The sequence below is a fragment of the Nematolebias whitei genome, chromosome 6, assembly GCF_014905685.2.
Source record: "Nematolebias whitei isolate Nwh7 chromosome 6, NemWhi1, whole genome shotgun sequence".
Taxonomy (NCBI): domain Eukaryota; kingdom Metazoa; phylum Chordata; class Actinopteri; order Cyprinodontiformes; family Rivulidae; genus Nematolebias; species Nematolebias whitei.
In genome coordinates this window covers 29,490,151-29,510,457 of record NC_056503.1, presented here as the reverse complement: position 1 = coordinate 29,510,457, position 20,307 = coordinate 29,490,151, and the positions used below count along the sequence as shown (strand labels likewise).

Sequence of the window (20,307 nt, the reverse complement as noted above, 5' to 3'; positions counted from 1 at the left end):
CACGCACGCACGCACGCACGCACGCACGCACGCACGCACGCACGCACACACACACACACACACACACACACACACACAGGGATGTACAAGTAATTCTTTATTGAAGGGAGGGAGGGATGGAAGAGAAAACCAAACTGTGTGTGTATGATGGAATGTGCGTGGAGCTGTCAAATCAGACAACTCTGTAATAAATGGTCAACCAGACAACAGGCCTGGAGGGAAAGGTTGCTAGTTGGCAAGGAGGAAAGGGAGAGCAGGCGTGTGTGTTTGCAGGACAGGCAGCTGTCCTGTCTGATGCGAGTGCTGGCTGACTGCTTACATAAGAGGACAAGTCAGCTGCTCTATGGCAGGTTGACGCTCCAAATCTCAAAGGAGTCTGGTGCGCATGCACACACACACACACACACACACACACACACACACACAAAGATGCACACATGCATTTCTGATTCACAGGTTCATCAAAGCAAGTCACAAAACAAGCTCACTGGTTATTTCTGAGCTGAAACTATGTCCATCTAAAAATATCCGCAAATATCTCAGCTAAAATTTGGTCTCAAGGTTAAATTCTTGAAGACATCTAAAATCATATTTAAACATGCTATTGAAATAGTTGAAATGAGAAGAAAATAAATACTGTCCATGTCAGTGATGTAATAAAATCCCCACTAGTACTTTAATGAGCACAACCACAATATAAGACCCTGTTCAATCTGTTTGTGCAGAAATTCAGCTTGGAAATTGTACTTCATGCCAAAAGATCACGGTTTTCCTTTACAAATACAAATTCTTCTTCATCCTTTTAAACAGGGGTGTCAAACTCACTTACAAAAGGAGGCCAACATTAAAATATTTTTCAAACTAAGGGCCAGTTTCAGAATCTACATTAACTCAAGTTAGATAAACAACATATTTTCTTGGTTGCAGGTTCTTCAACAAGAGTTTGATTGGTCTCATTTGAGGTTCTCTGTTGTGCTTGTGACATCATAATCAAAGATTACTGAAAAAAACTCAAGAGAAAAAAAGTATTTTATGTTTAACATATCATCTTGGGGGCCAGATAAGATGTCAATGAGGGCCACATTTGGCCCCCGGGTCTTGAGTTTGACACACATGCTTTACAAGATCTCAGATGTTTCTTGTTGGCCTGTACAGCTCAACGTTTACCAGTGGAGAACAATAAGTCAAATTGTATTTTGTTTTATGGTTTTGTCTTCTGAAAAACAAGAATAAATACATCTTGGGACTAACTACAATCGGCTCCTTTTAAAATTCTTGACAAAACAAATCAAATGAGAATTAAAAATGATCTTTCATCCAGTGTTAAGCTCCCAAAAGATGAACTTTAACAGTTTTACCACAATTTACAGAGGTCAGTTACATGCATTACATGTTCTCAGTTTTTTGTGTGTAATATAAAAGTTATATGAATTTATAAAGGCTAAACTACTTCGGGGCAAGATGTCAGTGCTATTGTTCAGGACAGAAGAAAATCACAATGAGACAGCCCCCCTCCCTCCCTCGATATTCTTGTCTTCAAAGCTCTGTTTGTGTGTGTTGGACCTACTTTGGGCGTGTTGATGTCCTCCACCATAAAAATCTGCTCCAGCAGAGATGCAGACTGTGGGAAAGTGCAAGTGTCGGAGGAGGACTGGGGAACAGCAGGGGAGCGCAGCATACGAACACCCTGCGGAAGCAAACCCACCTGGGCTGAACCGCTGGTTGACTGTGATGTGGAAGGAAACAGACAGCCAGAGTTAACAACGTGCATGACAGTGCAATTGTATGAATAAAACATACTGTAAATGTCATAATCCTAAGGCAAAAAAGAAAACTTAAACTGGTGAGGGAAACGAAAAACAAATTGCACTGTGGGGGTGAGAAGCGGAAGCAGGTGAAGAAAAAAGAAAATAAATAATGTAACTGAGAGAAACACATTAGGATGAAGGCAGGCTGCGATAGAAAGCACAGAAGATACAGATAAATAAATAATTGGGCCTTTTCTGTCCATTTGTTTGTTTCAGGGTGCAGGTGTGAACAGCGGGGCTTTGATCAGAGTGCACGGGCAGCAATCAGCACACATTATTCAGCAGGTCTCCTTGTTGCCCTGGACGCGGCACGGTTACCTTGATGACCGTCTGTTCAGCGATGGTGCTGGGCCGTCGCTGGCGGGCGTCGAGCCGCTGTTCGACAGGGAAGCTGCAGCGATGCGCCTTGAGCCGCTCCACCAGCAGATAATATATAGCAGCAAAGTGGTTGTAGCTTTTGTTCTGGAGCGACTGGAAGAGAACAGTGGAGAAGTGAAGGAGTTTGTACCTTAAGTGTACCCTCTTTCATCTGATAACTTTACTGGAACGGCTCTTAAGATGCAGTGAGGTCATTGTGAATTGATAATTGTAATCTAGTTGTTGTGAAACTGTTTCAAAGACAAATATGGTCAGTGTCGCCATCGGTTCAAGCAAGCAGTTTGACTACCCAACACGTAGGAACCCATGAACAATGCAATTTCACTTTAAGAAGCATTACCAAGCTTTTACTGCATCTAGTGGGTATGTGGTGTTTGGCTGGCTATACTCTCTTCTCTGTAATAATCACTGCCTCATTTCAGAATAGAATTCAAAATCTTACTTCTAACCTACAAAGCCCTCAACAACCTAGCTCCATCTTATATTTGAGATCTTATTGTTCCATATTTTCTTGACAGAACACTTCGCTCTCAGACTGCAGGATTACTTGCGATTCCTAGAGTTTCCAAAAGCAGAATGGGAGGAAAATCTTTTAGTTAGCAGGCTCCTCTCTTGTGGAACCAACTTCCAGTTTCTGTCCTTGAGGCTGACACATTGTCCAGTTTTAAGACTGGACTTAAGACTTTCCTTGTTGATAAATCCTTTAGTTAGGGTTGGCTTGTTATGTTGCCATAGACTTAGATTACTGGAGGAAAAATTGACCTCATTTGTTAAAATTGAATAGTTTTCATTTGATATTATTTCTATCTTAACATGTGATTCTCGACATGCCATTGTGTATCTGTTCCTCCTTCCTGTTCCTCTCAAACCCAGCTGGTCAAAGCAGAAGGCCGCTTGTCCTGAGCCTGGTTCTGCTAAAGGTTTCTTCCTCATGAGAGCTTTTCCTTCCCACTGACGCCTTCATGCTTGCTCAAAATGAGAGTCTACGAATATGAAGTTAAATTCAAAGCAGTCTGCTCCTCAGATAAATAATGTAATTAACTGACTTTATATACAGACCCTTTCCAAAAAATTAGATTATCATGGAAAAGTTGTTTAACTTCCATAATTCCATTCAAAAAGTTAATCTTTAATAGATGATAGAGTCAGGACCCACAATTTAAACAAATTCAAGTATTTGTTTATTTTTACATAATTTGGGCTTCCAGCTCATGAAACCCACGAAAACAGGATTTAAAAAAATTAGAATACTGTGAAGAAATCAGCCCACACTACTTCTCAGTTTTTGCAGAAAAAAAAGAAAGAAATTAGGATCACAACAAATCAATCAAAATATGGTACTTTCAAAACGATATGTCAATCTTCAATACTTGGTTGGGAATCCCTTTGCCTTAATCACTGCCTTGATTCGATGTGGCATCGAGACAATCAGCCTGTAGCATTGCCTGGGAGTTATGGAAGCCCAGATTTCCTTGATGCTTGCTGTCAGCTCTTCTTTGTTGTTGGGTCTGGTGACCCTCATTTTCCTCTTGAGAATTGCCCATAGACTCTCAATGGGGTTTAGGTCCGGCGAGTTGGCTGGCCAGTCAAGCACTGTGGCATGGGCATCAAACCAGGTTTTGGTGCTTCTGGCAGCATGGGCAGGGGCCAGGTCCTGCTGGAAGATGAAATCTGCATCTCCATACAGATCCTCAGCAGAAGGAATCATGAAGTCCTCTAAAACATTCTGGTAGACTGTTGTGGTGACCTTGGATTTAAGAAAGCAGAGCTTACCAACACCTGCAACGGACAATGCACCCCAAATCATGACTGACTGTGGACATTTCACACTGGACCTCAAGCAGTATGGGTTCTATTCCTCACCCTTCTTCCTCCAAACCCTTGGACCTTGATTTCCGTATGAAAGGCACACTTTACTTTCATTGGAAAAGAGGACTGAGGAACCTGACAGTTGTAGTCCATCTCCTGGATGCATCTGAATGTGGTGGTTTTTGAAGTTGTGACTCCCGCCTCATTCCACTCTTTCTGGATCTCTGCCAGATTCTGGAATCTTCTGTTTGATAATCCACTGAAGCCCACAGTCATCTCTTCTGCTGGTGCATCTTCTCCTGCCACATTTTGTCCTTCCACTAGACTTTCCATTGATATGCTTGGACACAGCACTCTGTGAACAGCCAGCCTCCTTAGCTATGAACTTTTGTGGCTTACCCATCCTATGGAGGGTACCATTGATGGTCTTCTGGGCAGTTGTTATGTCTGCAGTCTTCCCCATATTGAACTGAACTGAGACAATTGAACCAAACTGAAGCAATTTAATGACACCTGGGGAAACCTGTGCAGGAGCTTTGAGTTTAGTAGATGATTAGTGTGCGTCAGTCAGTTTAAAACATTCATGCCCTGCAAAATGTGGGCTGATTTATCCACAGTATTCTATTTTTTTTAAATTGTGTTTGTGGGCTTCATGAGCTGGAAGCCCAAATTATGTAAAAATATACAAATAAATACTTGAAATTGTTTAAATTGTGGGCCCTGAATCTATCATCTATTAAATATTAACTTTTTGAATGAAATTATGGAAGTTAAACAACTTTTCCATGATATTCTAATTTTTTGGAAAGGGTCTGTATATAAATGTTTCTGTTCAGTGCCCTGAGATGACATCCGTTGTGATTTGGTGATAAATAAACAAATTGAATTGAAGTGAATTGAATTTCAGGTCAAGTTTATTTTGTAGGACATTTTAGCAGTTAACCAAAGCTGCACAGGATTAGTAAAAATATAAAAAGTATTGTAAATACAGTAACAAATAAAACATTACCAGATAGAACTACAGTACAATAAAATAACTTTGCGCGCACATTAAAAGACATCTTGTTTCATTGGGACTAATTGCTAGTGAGCAGAAAGTGTTTTAAAATGATAGAGAGTCTGAGCAGCTCTAAAGGTAAAAAGTTTGGCCATTCCAAAAAACTGGGTCACTTCAATGCCTTTGTCACCCCGTCATTGAGCTTGGATCATAAGTATCTGCAGATCACACTACTTCCACTGAATTGTGAGGCTTTAAAAGATCAGACAGTTTTTTTTTTGTTTCCTGTATCAAAATACTTCTGCTCTTTGTAATTAGTCAGGCCTTTTAGAAGCGAGTCTGGCCTCTTTAATCTTGATTACAAACGTTGACAAGCAAATCAACTACCTCCTAGGGCAAATTCTTTACTAGATTAAAAGTACTTTTCTTAATAAAAAATATTGTCAAATAGTTCAGCTGTTCATGACAGCCATCATTATTTTATTTTTTTAACCAAATCATGTTTTTAAAACTGGTTTAGACATTTTCTGTAATATATATTAAAATACAACAAACAGTTGGGAATACTTGTTTAGCACTTTAAAGTCAACAAAGCACATTTTGTCTCAAACTACATTTGGGATGGTGAAAACAAAACGTTTAAAAAAGGCCCCAGCAGCTAAATGATTACTACACTATTTTTGCCAAAACAGTTGGAAACCTGCAGCTTAATCACATTGTGATTGGTGCACAAAGGCAAAATCACAATAACTAAGCCAAAATACTTTATGGATGTGGCCGCACAGTTTCCTTTTCTTTCCTAAAATGAGCTCACTTGTTTTTATTATTGCTTTGCTGAAGATCGACACTAACATTAGCAATAAATACTTTATGACTGAAACAATTCTCAACAAAACATTGGGTACAATTGTTAATATTGCATATTTTATTTGTAAAGTTTGAAAAAAAGAATTTACAAGTAAAAGTAAACGCCTCGGAAACACATAAAACATTTTTCTTTATTGCAATCAACAAATTTAAGACTTAATTTAATTTAATATATAAGTTTTATTTAATTTACATTTTCAAACCCTTTTTTAAAAATCAAAGTTCATGCTCAATAATCCAGGTAAAAAAAATCCCAACAAAGTTCAGTCAGGTCATCTGGATGTTTTTTTTTTGTTTGTTTTATTGAGACATTTTGTTCTTCATCAGTCCGAGAAGCCACAACAAACTTATTTAGTCCCACAAGCAGCACACTCCCATAGTGGACACAAAGAGGGTGGACAAAACGTCTCAACAAAAAAAGAAACCGTTCAGAAGAACTGACTGAACTTTGTACCCGGAGCATGAACTTTGATGTTTTGAACCACTTTGGCTATGGCTGCCTCAGAGGAGTTGACGGGGCAGAGGGCGGGCCCCAGAAACCTTCTTATCACCAGCAAACTGGTTGGTTCACTATGTGGGTGTGCTGCTTGTGGGACTGAGTTTATTGTGGCTCCTCTGACCGATGAGGTCATTTGGATGAAAAACAAAACAGCTCAACAAAAAAGAGAAACTGTCCAGATGTTCTGACTGAACTTTGTTTGGCCCTTTTTATAAAATCTTTTTTATTCTTTGTGTAGACAATTAAACTAGCCTCCGATTTCCAAGTCAGTCCTTACCTCTATAGTCTTGTGCTGATCAATGCCGAGGCTGTGCATGAGGCGAAGGACCTGTTCGCTGTATTCCCCCACACCTGCTTCACCCTCAGCCGACAGCGACTTCTGGTACAGAACAGGCCTCTGCACAGGAACATCTAGAATCATCCACTTGTGCTCCTTAATCTGGGTCAAAGACAAGCGTTTGGACGGGTCCAGTACCAACATCCTGCGGATCAGGTGCTCACAGTCTAGAAGGGGAGGAATAAAACAAATCATGCAGAGTATGACAAGGTTTTTGTAGCCTTTTTAAATTTAAGATAATTGCTTTTTTTTTTTTTTTAAGAAACGGGCCTTTTGTGTGGAAAAACACCCAAGTTCAAGTTATAATCAAAAAAGTTAAACCACAAAACATTGTGCTCTTATCAAACTAGCACAGATGAAGTGGGGCAGAAGTAAGACTTTAGGAGCTGCTGAATTCCTTTCTTAGCCGTTCCTGCCGTCACATTTGACCAGCACTAAAATCTCTTTTCTGCTTTCCCCTCTCCCTAATGAGAGCTCCTCACCTTCAGTCAGTAGCTTGATGAGTTTGACGTCAGACACAGCTGGGTTCTTAACAGGATTACAGTTCCCCTGGCTGTGGCTCTAGACCTGGCTGAACCCCTGCTGCCTGGACTGCATTCCTGCCTGCCACACAGCATCCCTACCCACCTCTTAAAGTAAAAAAGAAGGGCTTGAAGAAATGAGCTCGTAATCAACTGTTTTGAAATATTTCACGATGTAAATTGCCAAACGCAATCAGATTTGGTGTAAAACGGGTGAAACAGTTAAGTTTCCTTTGTCTCCACTAACAGTAGACATTAAAGCTGAACAGTCCCTCGCTACTTCGTCGTTCCACTTTTGCAGACTCGTTCTTTTGCGGGTTTTCAAAGTAAGATTGTATACGACACGCGATTGTCCATTTTAATATTACTCACATGATTGGGACATTACGGGACACAGTAAAAAGTTAACAAAAAATAAATAAATACTTCGGACAGGTGCCACCATTTTGTAGTTTTCTCTCAATAAGCCTACACTGTATCACTACTCATTAGTAATACATTGCCAAGAAACCAAAGTTGCCTTCTGCTGAAATGGAGGAAAAGTTTTGATAAGATCTGAAAAAGTTCGGTCCTTATAGTGACTTCGGCGCCCAGCGGCTGCAGAGAGCTGCATGGAACTGACTGGGAACTAGACCAGAACCGGATCTCTAGACTCATCAGTGAATCAGAGTGCCGACTGCCAGCCCACGAGACCTTCCGAGTGGGGAGGCGCCGCCTGGAGGTCTGGCGTTATCTCCAGAGCCCACTGGGATTTTTTTCATCCAGATTTGGACTCAGTCGGACCACTGTCTGGCCCTGTGCTGGCCATCCGAAATGCCCGGCTCCCACCAAAAGCGTTTTGGTGCTCAAGGGCTGCAGAGAGCCGACCAGAACCAGCAGGGTAGGTCCAGCAGGGTAGGTCTACCAAGCCAGACCAGAACCAAGCCGCTGTCTTCTGCAAAGCTGGTGAGTAAAATTTGCAGTACTGTACAGTACATATAAATATGTTGTTAAAATTACAGAAGTTTAAGAGTTTAGAACATCGCAAAAATGTGGGAAGGGTTTATAAAATCTTTAAATACACTGCCTGGCCAAAAAAAAGTCACCACTAAAAAAAGGGTCATACTAACATTAAGTTGGACTGCCTTTAGCTTTCATTACATCATGCATTCTCTGTGGCATTGTTTCAATAAGCTTCTGCAATGTCACAAGATCTATTTCCATCCAGTGTTGCATTAATTTTTCACCAAGATCTTGCATTGATGACTAGACACTAGGCATGATGGGTGCATCACTTCACCTTCTTCTCTTCTTACCATGAAGCGCCCATCACTCTGGAACAGGGTAAATTTGGACTCATCAGACCACATGACCTTCTTCCATTGCTCCAGAGTCCAATCTTTATGCTCCCTAGCAAATTGAAGCCTTTTTTCCAGTTAGCCTCACTGATTAGTGGTTTTCTTAAGGCTACACAGCTGTTCAGTCCCAAATTCCTTGAGTTTCCTTCACATTGTGCGTGTGGAAATCCTCTTATTTCACTATTAAACATAGCCCTGAGTGCTACTGTTGTTTTTCTTCCATTTGATTTCACCAAATGTTTAAGTGATCACCGATCACTATCATTCAGGATTTTTTTCCGGCCACATTTCTTCCTCGAAGACGATGGGTCCCCACTATCCTTCCAGTTTTTAATAATGCGTTGGACAGTTTTTAACTCAATTTTAGTAGTTTGAGCAATCTCCTTAGATGTTTTCTCTGCTTGATGCCAATGATTTGACCCTTCTCAAACAGACTGACATCTTTTCCACAACCACGCGATGTGTCTTTCCACATGGTTGTTTAAGAAATGAGAAGCAACTCATTGCACCAGTTGGGGTTAAATAACTTGTTGTCCGCTGAAAGATAATCACCCATGCAGTAATTATCCAGTAGGAGGCTCGTACCTATTTGCTTAGTTCAATCCAGGTGGTGACTTTTTTTTTGGCCAGGCAGTGTATAAGTTGCAATAAACCCACATTTTCTTCACTCCCCTCTTTTTCTTTTGCCATCATAACTTCCACAACCCTCTCCACGTAGTTAGCATCTCAGCCACTATAATCTAAAGCGATTGCAGGTATTTAGAGAAGTGGAGGTTCATATGATTGCCAAAAATAATTGGGCAGTATGGATGTATTTACAATTTATTGCAATCTTTTGTAAAACTGTTAAGGCACACATTTACATTGCAATAAGAATAAACTGTTATTAAATCGTGCATTAGTCGATCTCTCGTCTATCACAGAAAAAGGCGAGACCTGAGCTGCTCTTAACAGAGAGCTCTGTCAACAGACTGCTGCACATTGTTCAATGCGCCCTGCTGATCCACTAACAAGTGCTTGGAACACTTTTTTCTACCTTGTGCTTGGTAGTTCTGAGTTTTTTCCTCCCATTATCGTGCATAAACAGTGTGCCTTTCACTGCTCTTTTACCTCATACTGTGACCTCTTACCTTGTACTGCTGCTAAGTCCTGCTTCAAACAGTTTAAAACTAATACACTTATCGGACCCAGAGAATATTTACTGCACTGCTTCTCATGTTTATGGCCTGAAGGGAAACTTCTCAACTAGAATAAAAAGGTTCTTCTATGTAAAGAAGTCGACGCTGGTTAACAATGTAACGGACAGGCTGATTGATTGGCACACTGTACTTAGTGAGAATGTTACACCACCATGACTTAACCAGAAAACCATTCCACTCAACACTTGTATTGCTCCAGTGGTGTAGAGTTGCAGTGTTTCCTACAATAAACAGCAGTGTGTTGCAAGAAGTTGAAGAAAGCAGATAAAAAAAAAAAAAGATTAAAAAATGTGTTACATTTCAACGGAGACCTAAAACCATACAAATTAAGCATCCAATGATCACTGTGGACTTGCTTATCTCATAAAATGCAACGTAAATTGCCATCTTTAAAACTGAAAACAGCAACACAAAGCTCAAACCACCTGTACAATGTGAAATCACCTGAGAAACCGTGGTTAATATGCTTGGAGTAAAGCGCAGTAATCACAGTGATCAGATGTTTCAGTGAGGGTTTACAGTATGGTACAAGGTTGTGCTGTAGACCACAGTGTTAGCTGGAGAGAAGAAATAGGATGGACTGCTTCTGGATGAAGAAATCAGCACACTCTGTTCTCCTTGTTCAAGGAACAGGGGTTGGACTGGGGGTGGGAAGGCGGGTTTGAGTGTCAGTCTGGCCCAAGAGCTGATATTACACTCCTACATTCCCCTTATGTCTTAATGATCTTGAGATCCTGAACAGAAAAATATAAACAAATCTGGTTGACTCTCACCACACCCTGAAAGGAGATGTCAGACTTTCAGATCAGATACAGAGAAACAAGCAGACGGGGAGCGTTTTTGCAGGTCGAGCCCGTGACTCAAACAAGACAGAGTCTTCAGAGAGGGACAGACAAACTGCTGGAGGGCTTCACTGGCTCGTCCCCAGGTTACATAAACAGCTCCAGCCCTGGACTTAATCTCCAGCTAACGAGAGAGCACAGCAGCTAACAGCAGATCTGCTTCGAGACCTTCAGCCAGTCTGACTCACTCTGCAGCCTGCATGCAAACACAAACCTTAAACACAAATTACAGCCGATGCTGAAGAAGCACTCCATACCGTATCCCCTTTAAAGGAGCACATTTTTTGCAGGAATGAAATGACCTTCAGAAAGTGGCTGCTGCAAACATTCAGTTATATACAAACTTAAATAATAAAAAAAGATGATGCAATTGTTTGTGCTAACTCTATTTCACACTCAAAATACTAAAAAAGGCAAAGTACAGTTCAGGAGTGTGCATTCACAGGAATATTTGGTACTAAGGTGTGGTGGAATAATTTCCTTATCTTAATTTGTATTTCAAATCCCAGCCAGATTAAGAAGGCTGCCTCTTCTCACCTTCAGTCATGAAGTAAGGGATGCGAAACCTTCCTTCTAGGACTCTCTGTCGGAGCACAGGCAGAGTGGGCCCATCAAAGGGCAACGCACCACACACCAGCACATAAAGCACCACCCCCATACTCTAGAAACAAGATGCGCACACAGGGGAAAAAAAGTCAGAAATCAATCAGACATACGGTTTTAAAAACACATGAAGTGAAGGGAAGTTTTCACTAAGGCAAAGTAGTTTTGATAAATTATGAAAGGGAACATCTTCTTTTTATGCAATCGGTCATCTTACCCAGATGTCCAGCTGCGGGCCTTCATACTGCTGTCCTTCAAAGACTTCTGGAGCAGCGTAAGGCGGGCTGCCACACCATGTGGCTAGAGGCTCCCCAGGCTGGAAGAAGTTCCCAAATCCAAAATCTACAAAGGGTAAAAGAGCAGAGGGGGACAAGTCAAAGACAAATTTAAACACTCAAGATAGTTGATAATATAAAAACCCTTAAGAATTGTAGCTCTCTAGTCATTTTGGCAAAGAATGAAGAAGAATGAGCCATCTACTATAAACTGAAATACTCAAATATTGTATTTTGAAGACAAAGGACATGTAGTTATTATAATCACGAGTGTTTACATGGAGATTTTGTGTATTGCAGCATGCAATCCACATTTTTGCACATTGAGGAAATGGATCTTTGTATGAGGCAACCTCCCCTGGAGACTAACATGAGGTCATTAGTGCTGGGCTCTGATAGGCTGTCTGTAGATTGACTAAAACTTTGATTTTCATCTCGAGAAGAAAGACGCTGCACTAGCACAAATACACACAAAACGTCAGCCTTTTATTAAAATCCAAGCAAACAGTGCAGTTAAACAATCCAAAATTATGCTCAGCCAACTCGAGTGCCTGAAATCACTCAAGCAACCCATTTTTCATATTAGTTCAGATCTCTTTATGCGAATGTTGCTCCTTTGTCTTGAGTTCAGGAATGAAATTTCCTTTTTTCTTATGAGGACAGCATCTGTCGTTCCCGTTTTGTGTCATTGTAAATGTAATCCTTTCATCTTTTAATGTGCGCTGCTAGTTATTTTTATAGATTTGTGGTTGTTTCAACAATTGACAACAAATGACTCTATGCCTAGATATTCTATTATCAAGTGGATGGTGTCATTGGACCAGACAGCTGTACTTTAGTTTCCAAACCCACCCTTTTTTTAAATAATTTACAACTGTTACATAAACATAAAAAAGCATGGCAAAACAAATTACAGTAAAAAAAAAAACAAAAAAAACAGCTTATATAATGGGACTGGAGGTGATGTGGGTTCAAACAAACAATAAACTGTAGAAGACTGACAGATTGTTTAACAAATTATTTTTTGTGCGTCTTATGTCATTATGAACCCTTACAGTAAACCCCCAATAATCAACCCACACTACATCAACTTCACACTGACCACATGACCACACACAATATGAAATTATAACTTTTAATTATCAATAACCATGTAAATTACGTCTTTTTTTATCATCTGCCAAATATGGTAAAAATGCAATATTCAGATATGTAGGTTATTTATTTCTTCTCCACAGATGAACAAGAAATAAAAAAATAAACAAATAAAAAAATAACACAACCAGTGACCACTTCATGCATAACTTGTAAGCACAGGAATGCCTATGAGACTAAATTATGAACTTACTTAACACGTTTTAGTCAAAGTTTAAATATACGTTTATTATTTGCTTCTCTACTATCAATGCTAAAAAAAAACACAAACAAACAAAAAAAACCCTTTTAGCCGTTTATGATGTACCTAGTACCAAAAGCAGCAAAGGCTTGGCTGTACCAAAACCTTCTCTCTTTTTAGTGAGATTCAGTCACCTCTGTAGACATGATTTTTTATGATTTTAGTGGCTACTCAAAGTTATCTGAGATTTTTGTACTTGTACCTGTTTGTGGGATTGCATTCATTTACTTAAGTTGACGTTTCATTCATTCATTCAACCTTATCAAACTACATCATGAAATGAGGTAAAATACTAGAAACAGGAACATGTCTGCATTGATTTTTGCAAAGAACTTAACAATTGTTTAAAATTCCTTAGATGGATCAAAGTCGACGGCTTCAGATCTTTTTGCAAGATATTCCAGGAAACAGGAGCGGAGTAAGAAAAGGCCTTTATTCCAAGTTCAGTCCAAACTAAGGGGACGCTGCTTCAGGTAATGGTGGCTTGAGAGCACATGCTGTTGCTGCACTGACGACGTGACATGTAGGAGGAGATGTATGAAGGCAACAGGCCAATGAGTGATTTAAAGATGAAAATGTACCATTGTGAGAGTCTGTGTGAAGTTAATGAAGACCAATTGACCAGTGAATAGAGTGCAATGATGGGTATGGTATACAGCCAGTTATGAATCTTAGCACGCTGCGATAGACAGCATCCAACATATGCAAGGTGGTTGCAGGAGCATTCATGTAAATAATGTGAGTCAATGGCCAGAAAGAAAGTTTCAGCCACAAGGCGTTTCTTAGCATTTAAGATCTATTTCTGAAATAGAAACCCAGTTTCAATTTCAGTTTCTTTTTCAGTTTTTTGACATGTGGCTTAAAAGAGAGATGTGCATCAACCAGAATTTGCAAGTATTTGTAAGAATCCAGTCATTTGATAGAAACACCATTCGTAGATAAGATAGGAGGAAAGACTGCTGGTACCAACTTTCTGTTTGAAAACAACAACCCTTTGGTTTTATCAGTATTTTTGAGATGGAACAAATCTGACTGAATGATGTTGAATGCAGACTGTAAAAGATGGAACATCTTGGCAACTGATTTAGCTCGACAATAAACAACTGTATTATCGGCATAGAAATGCAAGGATGTGTCTGGAATGATCTGACCTACATTACTTATGTAGATTGTAAAGAGAGTGGGTCCTAAGACTGAGCCTTGTGGTACATCATTATTGACAGTTAAATAAAGAAGAAGTTTACTTAAGTTTACATTTACTTAGATAAATTCACAGAGTAATTTCTGCATCAAAAGCAGGAAAATTGAAGAGAAAGAAGTGGAGCACATACTTCAGACAAAAAAAGATCATGAAATCTCTTAAAAGATTGATTTATTTTCTCCTTTCTGTGTTTAGTCTAAAATTCAGTGTTTGTCACTATAATCTTTGGACTCACTTTTATGTACAAATTTCTTGACTACTGTCAGCATTCAGATGAAAAGCAAAGAAAAATAACTAAATGAAATGAAAGTAGATGACAAATAATCTGGATTGTAATCGGTTGCTTTCTTGGAAAAGATGCAGGAGGTTCTAGCCCAAATACGCTTAGGAATCGGATTTGAAAGATTAAGAAAGAGCAAATTTAAAAGCAGACAGCAGATGTGAGCCCAATCAGTCAAAGCATTTAACTGCTGCAATGCAGAAAGCAGCAGGTGAGGCTCAAGTGAAGTAGAAGGTGAAGATGGGTGTCATATTGAGTTTATTACAGTTCTGTTCACCATCTGATGTTTTCGCAAAGGTAAAATTCGAGATGCAGGCAAGTGAAAGCAGTGGAGCTGTTTTAGCATCAGAAGCTGTGACCCATTTCATGGAGCTGAATACTGAGCAGACTGGTTGACGTCAAACACTCCGGCACGCTGCAGGCTACTAACAGCAGTCAGCTCTACAGGAAAGGGTGGGGTGATGGTGGAGGAGGAGGGACAGGAGTGTCACATACAACAGCATTAACATAATATCAGATGTGTTACACTGAAAATACAATTCACCTGCCAGGCTGGGTCTTATCAGTGCGAGTGAGTGAAATCCTGCAACTGGAAGGGGACAGATTTCTGCAGTGAAAGATTTAATTATGTGCTAAATTTAACTATATGAGCAGCACACCTCTTCTTTTAAACAACTGAATCGAGTAAAAAACGTTTTCTCTCAATCTTTCTCATCACAGTTCAAATAATACAAATTTTAATCTCAATTGTAAGTAAAGAAAAAGCAATATATGACCTAAATAAGGGTGACGTTTGTAAAAATAGAGAAAGTTATGTTAAAGAACCAGCAGAGAGGATGTTTCTGGTGCATCCAACATTCAAATGGCTCTGTAATTCTACATGTTCCTAAGTAAAATGAAAAGATAAATACTGCAAAATTTATCTTATCTAACATATTTACCTATTTTATCTAAATTAGGAATTATTCAAAAGGTGTTTTAAGGTGTTTAACTCGAAAAAGCTGTTTTGTCAACCCAAGCAGGAGAATGTTTGTTGTGTCTACATCACCTATAGGGCATGAAACACTTTTAAGACTTGGGTCACTTTAAACTACATCTTTATACGGATAACTTTAACTTTTTCCAAAAGAAAAACACCCTTCAACATACCTAAAATACGTCTTTACCAATCCCAAAGATAAAACAAGTTCTTGTAGTGTAAATGAACATAATCTGTTACCCCCCTCTCCTAAAAAATAAACAAGGCCTCTTTTCTTTTTCCGATCCAGCCACTCCCTCTTGTTTTTGTTATTTCTCCTCTGCTCTTTCCATCCCCTTCAATCTGTCAACTTGACCCAAAAGGGGTTGTTTGAAGGGAAAACATTAAGGGCACTCCCTGCTGCTACTGTTGCACTCTCCTCTGCAGCCGCCATGAGTGTGACCTTTCCTTGACTGACCGCCAGTTAAGCTTCATACAGGCTGACCAGAGGTGGCCTTTAGAGAGCTGCAGGACCTGACTGGACCGCTGGGAACAACAGAAGCATCGACAGTTCGTCTAGTTTTAAAAACAGAATTGAGGCAAAGGTTGAAACAAGATTAAAAAAAAAATTATAAGTTGAACTAACAAATTGCCAATGACCAAACATCTCAAGAGTCATTTTCACAAAAGCATGGATGTTGTTCTGCATCAAAACACAGTAAACTTGACTAAGAACTAGGTCTGTCGTAATAAACAATAAATCAATTATTCCCATGATAAATTAAAATTATCAACCTCATTTTAATTTATTGGCTTTTTCATTTCTTTGTGTCTCTCTCTTTCTACTGAAGACACTGGATGACAAAAGGCTCAACTTCGGTGCTCTTGACTGACCCCTCCCTTTCCCTTTTCTTTTTAAAATCTGTTTTAACCATAGAAAATCACATTTTTGGAGTGCTAAAAGCAGCTAAGCTGAGAAGCTAAGCTACGAGCTAAGCTAACAGGCCGACCTCAGGAAAAAAACCTCCCTTTTGTCAAAGCTCAAATTCACGGTTGAAACCCGTGCCTTGGTGTAAAGTTTTTCTCTGCAAAAAAGAAGCAGAGATCTTATTTACTGATTTTTTTATTATTAAAAGCTTTGTGTGAAATATGCTATGCTAAAGAGCTCAAACCACACCGAGTGTCCGCCATTTTGAAAACCAAAGAGAGACAGCCCATGTCACGTCAAGGGGCCTCCCTCCCATTTTTCTTAAAAAGACACGCTGCTCGCTCCCTCACTATCCAGCCTTTGGCTCAAACAGTTTTATACTGCCATCTGGTCATCGAAAAAAGTACTACACACAAAACAAATTAAACATTTCTTCTTAATTTTGATAATTACTACCTATCCATCAATTATCTTTTACCCACTTCTTCCATTTTGGGTCATGGGGGTCACCGGTGCCCATGTCCAGCAATCACTGTGCGAGGGGCGGGATACACCCTGGATGGGTCGCAAGTCCATCATAGGGACACATAGAGACAAACAAGACAAACAACCATTCTCTCTCTCACTCACACCTAGGGACAATTTAGAGTCACCAATCAGCCTAACATGCATGTTTTTGGTCTGTGGGAGGAAACCAGAGTACCCGGAGAAAACCCACGCATGCACAGAGAGAACATGAAACTCCACCCAGAAAGGCCTCTGGACCGGGATTTGAACCGGGGACCTGCTCGCTGAGAGGCAGCAGCTCTACCAGTTGCGCCACCGTGCTGCCCCTGACAATTACTAATTATAGTCAAATTTCAAAAAATATTATCGTTTATCGCAATAATTTCCGAGACAATTAATCGCGCAACAAAATTTGTTATCGTGACAGGCCTATTAAGAACACAACAGTTTAGATTCATAGGCATGTCCAACTCGGTTACCAAAAGGAGCCAAAATTTAAAAACTTTGTCCAAGCCACGGGCCACTTTCAGCTGATACATTAACTCAAGTCAGACACCTGATATCTTTTCTTGGTTGCAGGTTCATGAACAAGACTTTGACCTGTCTCACTTGATGTTCTGTTACTCTTTCCACATCAGAATCAATAATGACAGAATGATCCAGCCTTCTTTGCCAGCTGTCAAGAGAAGTCTATACTAAATTATAAATTTATCAGTTGTTGTTTTAAAGAAAAAATTAAAAGAGATTCAATATTTTACATTTAACTTATCTAGGGGGACGAGATTTGGCACACAGCTCTTGAGTTTTACATATGAGAAACTTATGTTTATCTGTCACAAATGAGTCAGTTAGTGTGTGCTTACTGGAAAACGTTCTCTTGTATGAACTAGTTAAACTTGTATTAATCATATTATCTCATTTTACACACAGGCCTGTGCAAAATAGTATTTTGTTCATATTGGACAATTTCTATACACAAAGCTGCATAACATTCAAAGTGCTTGAAAATTAAAGGCTCATAAAATCATAAAACAATTAAAAACTTGCCAAAAACCTAAAAAAATGCAATCAATTATTTTTAGTATACAGCTAAAGAGAAGTTTTCTTAGTTTAAAAAATAGCCAACAACAAAATACTCAAAAAAAATGGGCAGCACTTTGGAAACAATAAAGATGAATGGCCAAAGGGATGTTAAGATCCTCTGAAGTGGGGTTCTGAGAAAAGATTATAAACAATTAATATCTGCTGTAAAAAGATCTTTGAACAACTTGACTTAGGATAAATAAAATCCATCTCTGACCAGACTGATGAGCTAATGGCTAGTCACAATGGGACAAAGACCAGAGAGATGCTGTCTTAAAACAACTCCAATTTCACAAATCTCAAAGCATGGTTCATAAGCTTTCATGTTACAGTCTGTTTTAAATCATACGATCCTTTAGGTTGAATTTTATGCTTATGGTATTTGCAAGGACATATAGCAGCAGCTAGCTGTAGCACTTCATGTGCAGCCTGGAGCGCTTGCAGCAGCAGAACAGCTGGCAGTATTAAGAAAATGAAGATTTTATTACTTTGCTGTCCAGTAAAGTTAATGTATACTAAGTGGGAGTTCTGAGCCTTCCTATCCTCATCCATCTGCTCTTACACTTTTTTTTCAAATTGAAAAAGCTAATTTTTCTTTCCAGCTGTCTGCAAACTAAAACACACCTAACCAAAAACCAATGCTTATTTTATTCCTATGCCTCCATCTTTCTTGCTTTTTTTTTTCAAAGTTCTTATTTTGTTAAATGCTTCCACAATTATTTCATTGTTTATCATTAATTTGGTTGCTTATTTATTTATCTAACCATATATATTTTTTTTTAAATCACTATTTTCTGCTATAGATGCAGATTTGTCAAGAGAATAAAAAGGAAGTAGGAGAATAAATCTGACCCCGTCTGTCACATGGAGACAGTAAATTATAGATCAATGATATTAATTTAATGCAGAAATGAAAAAGACTATAAGAGTAATTTTGCATTTAAACTCATCTAAACTTTACGTACTACTTACCAAACGTGTAATTGCATGTTTTGGGTTCAGAGCAGCACAGAATGTACCTTACTGTCGCTGAGAGACATTTTCTTTAATCACAAGTCAGGTAATGTTCTGTTCATTGTTTTCCTGCTTCAAATCGAATCTGTCGTGCTGAAAATCAGCTGAGAGTCAGACATGTTTGTGAAAATTACTGCTGGGGTAACAACATCTCCGGGTCATCATTTTGGAGCCTTCTAAGAAACGCTAAAAGGATGATTGCAGAAATGGCAAGGCTAAAATGCACATTTCTAATTTATCTGTAATTTTAAAGTTGTGTTTATTTCTTCTTTACCTGCTTTAACGTTTTGGAAGAAATAAACCCACTGAACAATTGTATAAATATTGATTGGGTGCTTAAACATTAATTTTTCAAGCATTGTCATTTTAAAACAATGACAAAACTCGAACAATTAGACTATAACATGTCAAATCTTTTGAAAACAGACTATTTTCTTTTAGATTAACATTTTCATTGAAAGTGTAAGCTGTTCTTTGACAGCTGCTCTTTTAGCTGCTTTTATAAAACCAACTCACCTCTAATGAATTTCAGTATCAGCAGAGAGAACTTTGTTCTTTCTCAAAGGAGGTGGAGCCCTTCTACACCTGGTATGAACACTCCTTCACCGTTTCATTCAAATCTCTGTTCCTAGAGTGGAAAATTTATTTTAACACCTTCTTTCCACCTCCTTTGGGACCAAACTCATCTCTCTCATTTTAAGAAGCTTACTCTCCTCTACTAGTGGGAACTCTCACAAGATAGCTCCGAAAACTCCTGGACTGGAATTGAACAGAGAATGCAAGTAAACCTTAATGTTTTTGGTGTAAGATATTCAGATTTAATTAATTAATTAATTTTTGTCCAAGGTGGCAGAGTGATGGATCCTGGAGAGTGAAGGGAGCAATTTTATCTTCCACCAGGTGCACTGGCAGAGCCAGGGGGTGGCCAATGGTGGCCTTGACACAATATATTAATCTTCAGCCACTGCACCAGCTACCACAATCATTTGAGAAAATTAGATTTGTCAGCAATATAAAAACAAGAAGCACAGTTTCCTCAATTGATAGGGGTGGTCAGTTTACACACACACAAACACACATACAGACACGCATACAAGCGTATGCACGCACACTCAAGGCAATCCAATTTTCAAAAGAAACCTTTCTTATGCCTATGCAGCCACACACCAAAATGGAATTCGGTACCTTACTTATTTTTCAAGTGATCTCGCTTACAACATGCACGGATGGACAGAATTTCCACTTCCGCCTTTTCAATCTGCGACGGGTGACAACATATCTTGAAAAAGTATATTTGTTATTTTGCACTGACTGCCAAAACCCAACCTTTTGAAGATTTCATTCTTTCATTCATTCAACCTTTATTTAGACAGGTTAATCCCATTGAGCCTCGAGGACTAATTTACAAAAGAGACCTGATTTCAACAAGATACTAATTCAAGATAATTATTATTAGATTATTCAAGAT

The 20,307-nt window shown here is 39.1% G+C and overlaps 1 protein-coding gene across 1 annotated transcript in view; it reads right to left on the bottom strand.

The window, feature by feature from the left end:
* Positions 1–20,307, bottom strand: part of sik2b (salt-inducible kinase 2b) — a 58,025-nt gene that overhangs the window by 10,018 nt on the left and 27,700 nt on the right. The window contains exons 5-9 of the mRNA XM_037677498.1: positions 11,415–11,539; positions 11,132–11,255; positions 6,636–6,862; positions 2,127–2,279; positions 1,568–1,726 (exon numbers count right to left, since the gene is read on the bottom strand). Of these exons, the coding sequence (XP_037533426.1) occupies positions 1,568–1,726; positions 2,127–2,279; positions 6,636–6,862; positions 11,132–11,255; positions 11,415–11,539 (788 nt within the window). The remainder of the gene's footprint in view (positions 1–1,567; positions 1,727–2,126; positions 2,280–6,635; positions 6,863–11,131; positions 11,256–11,414; positions 11,540–20,307) is intronic.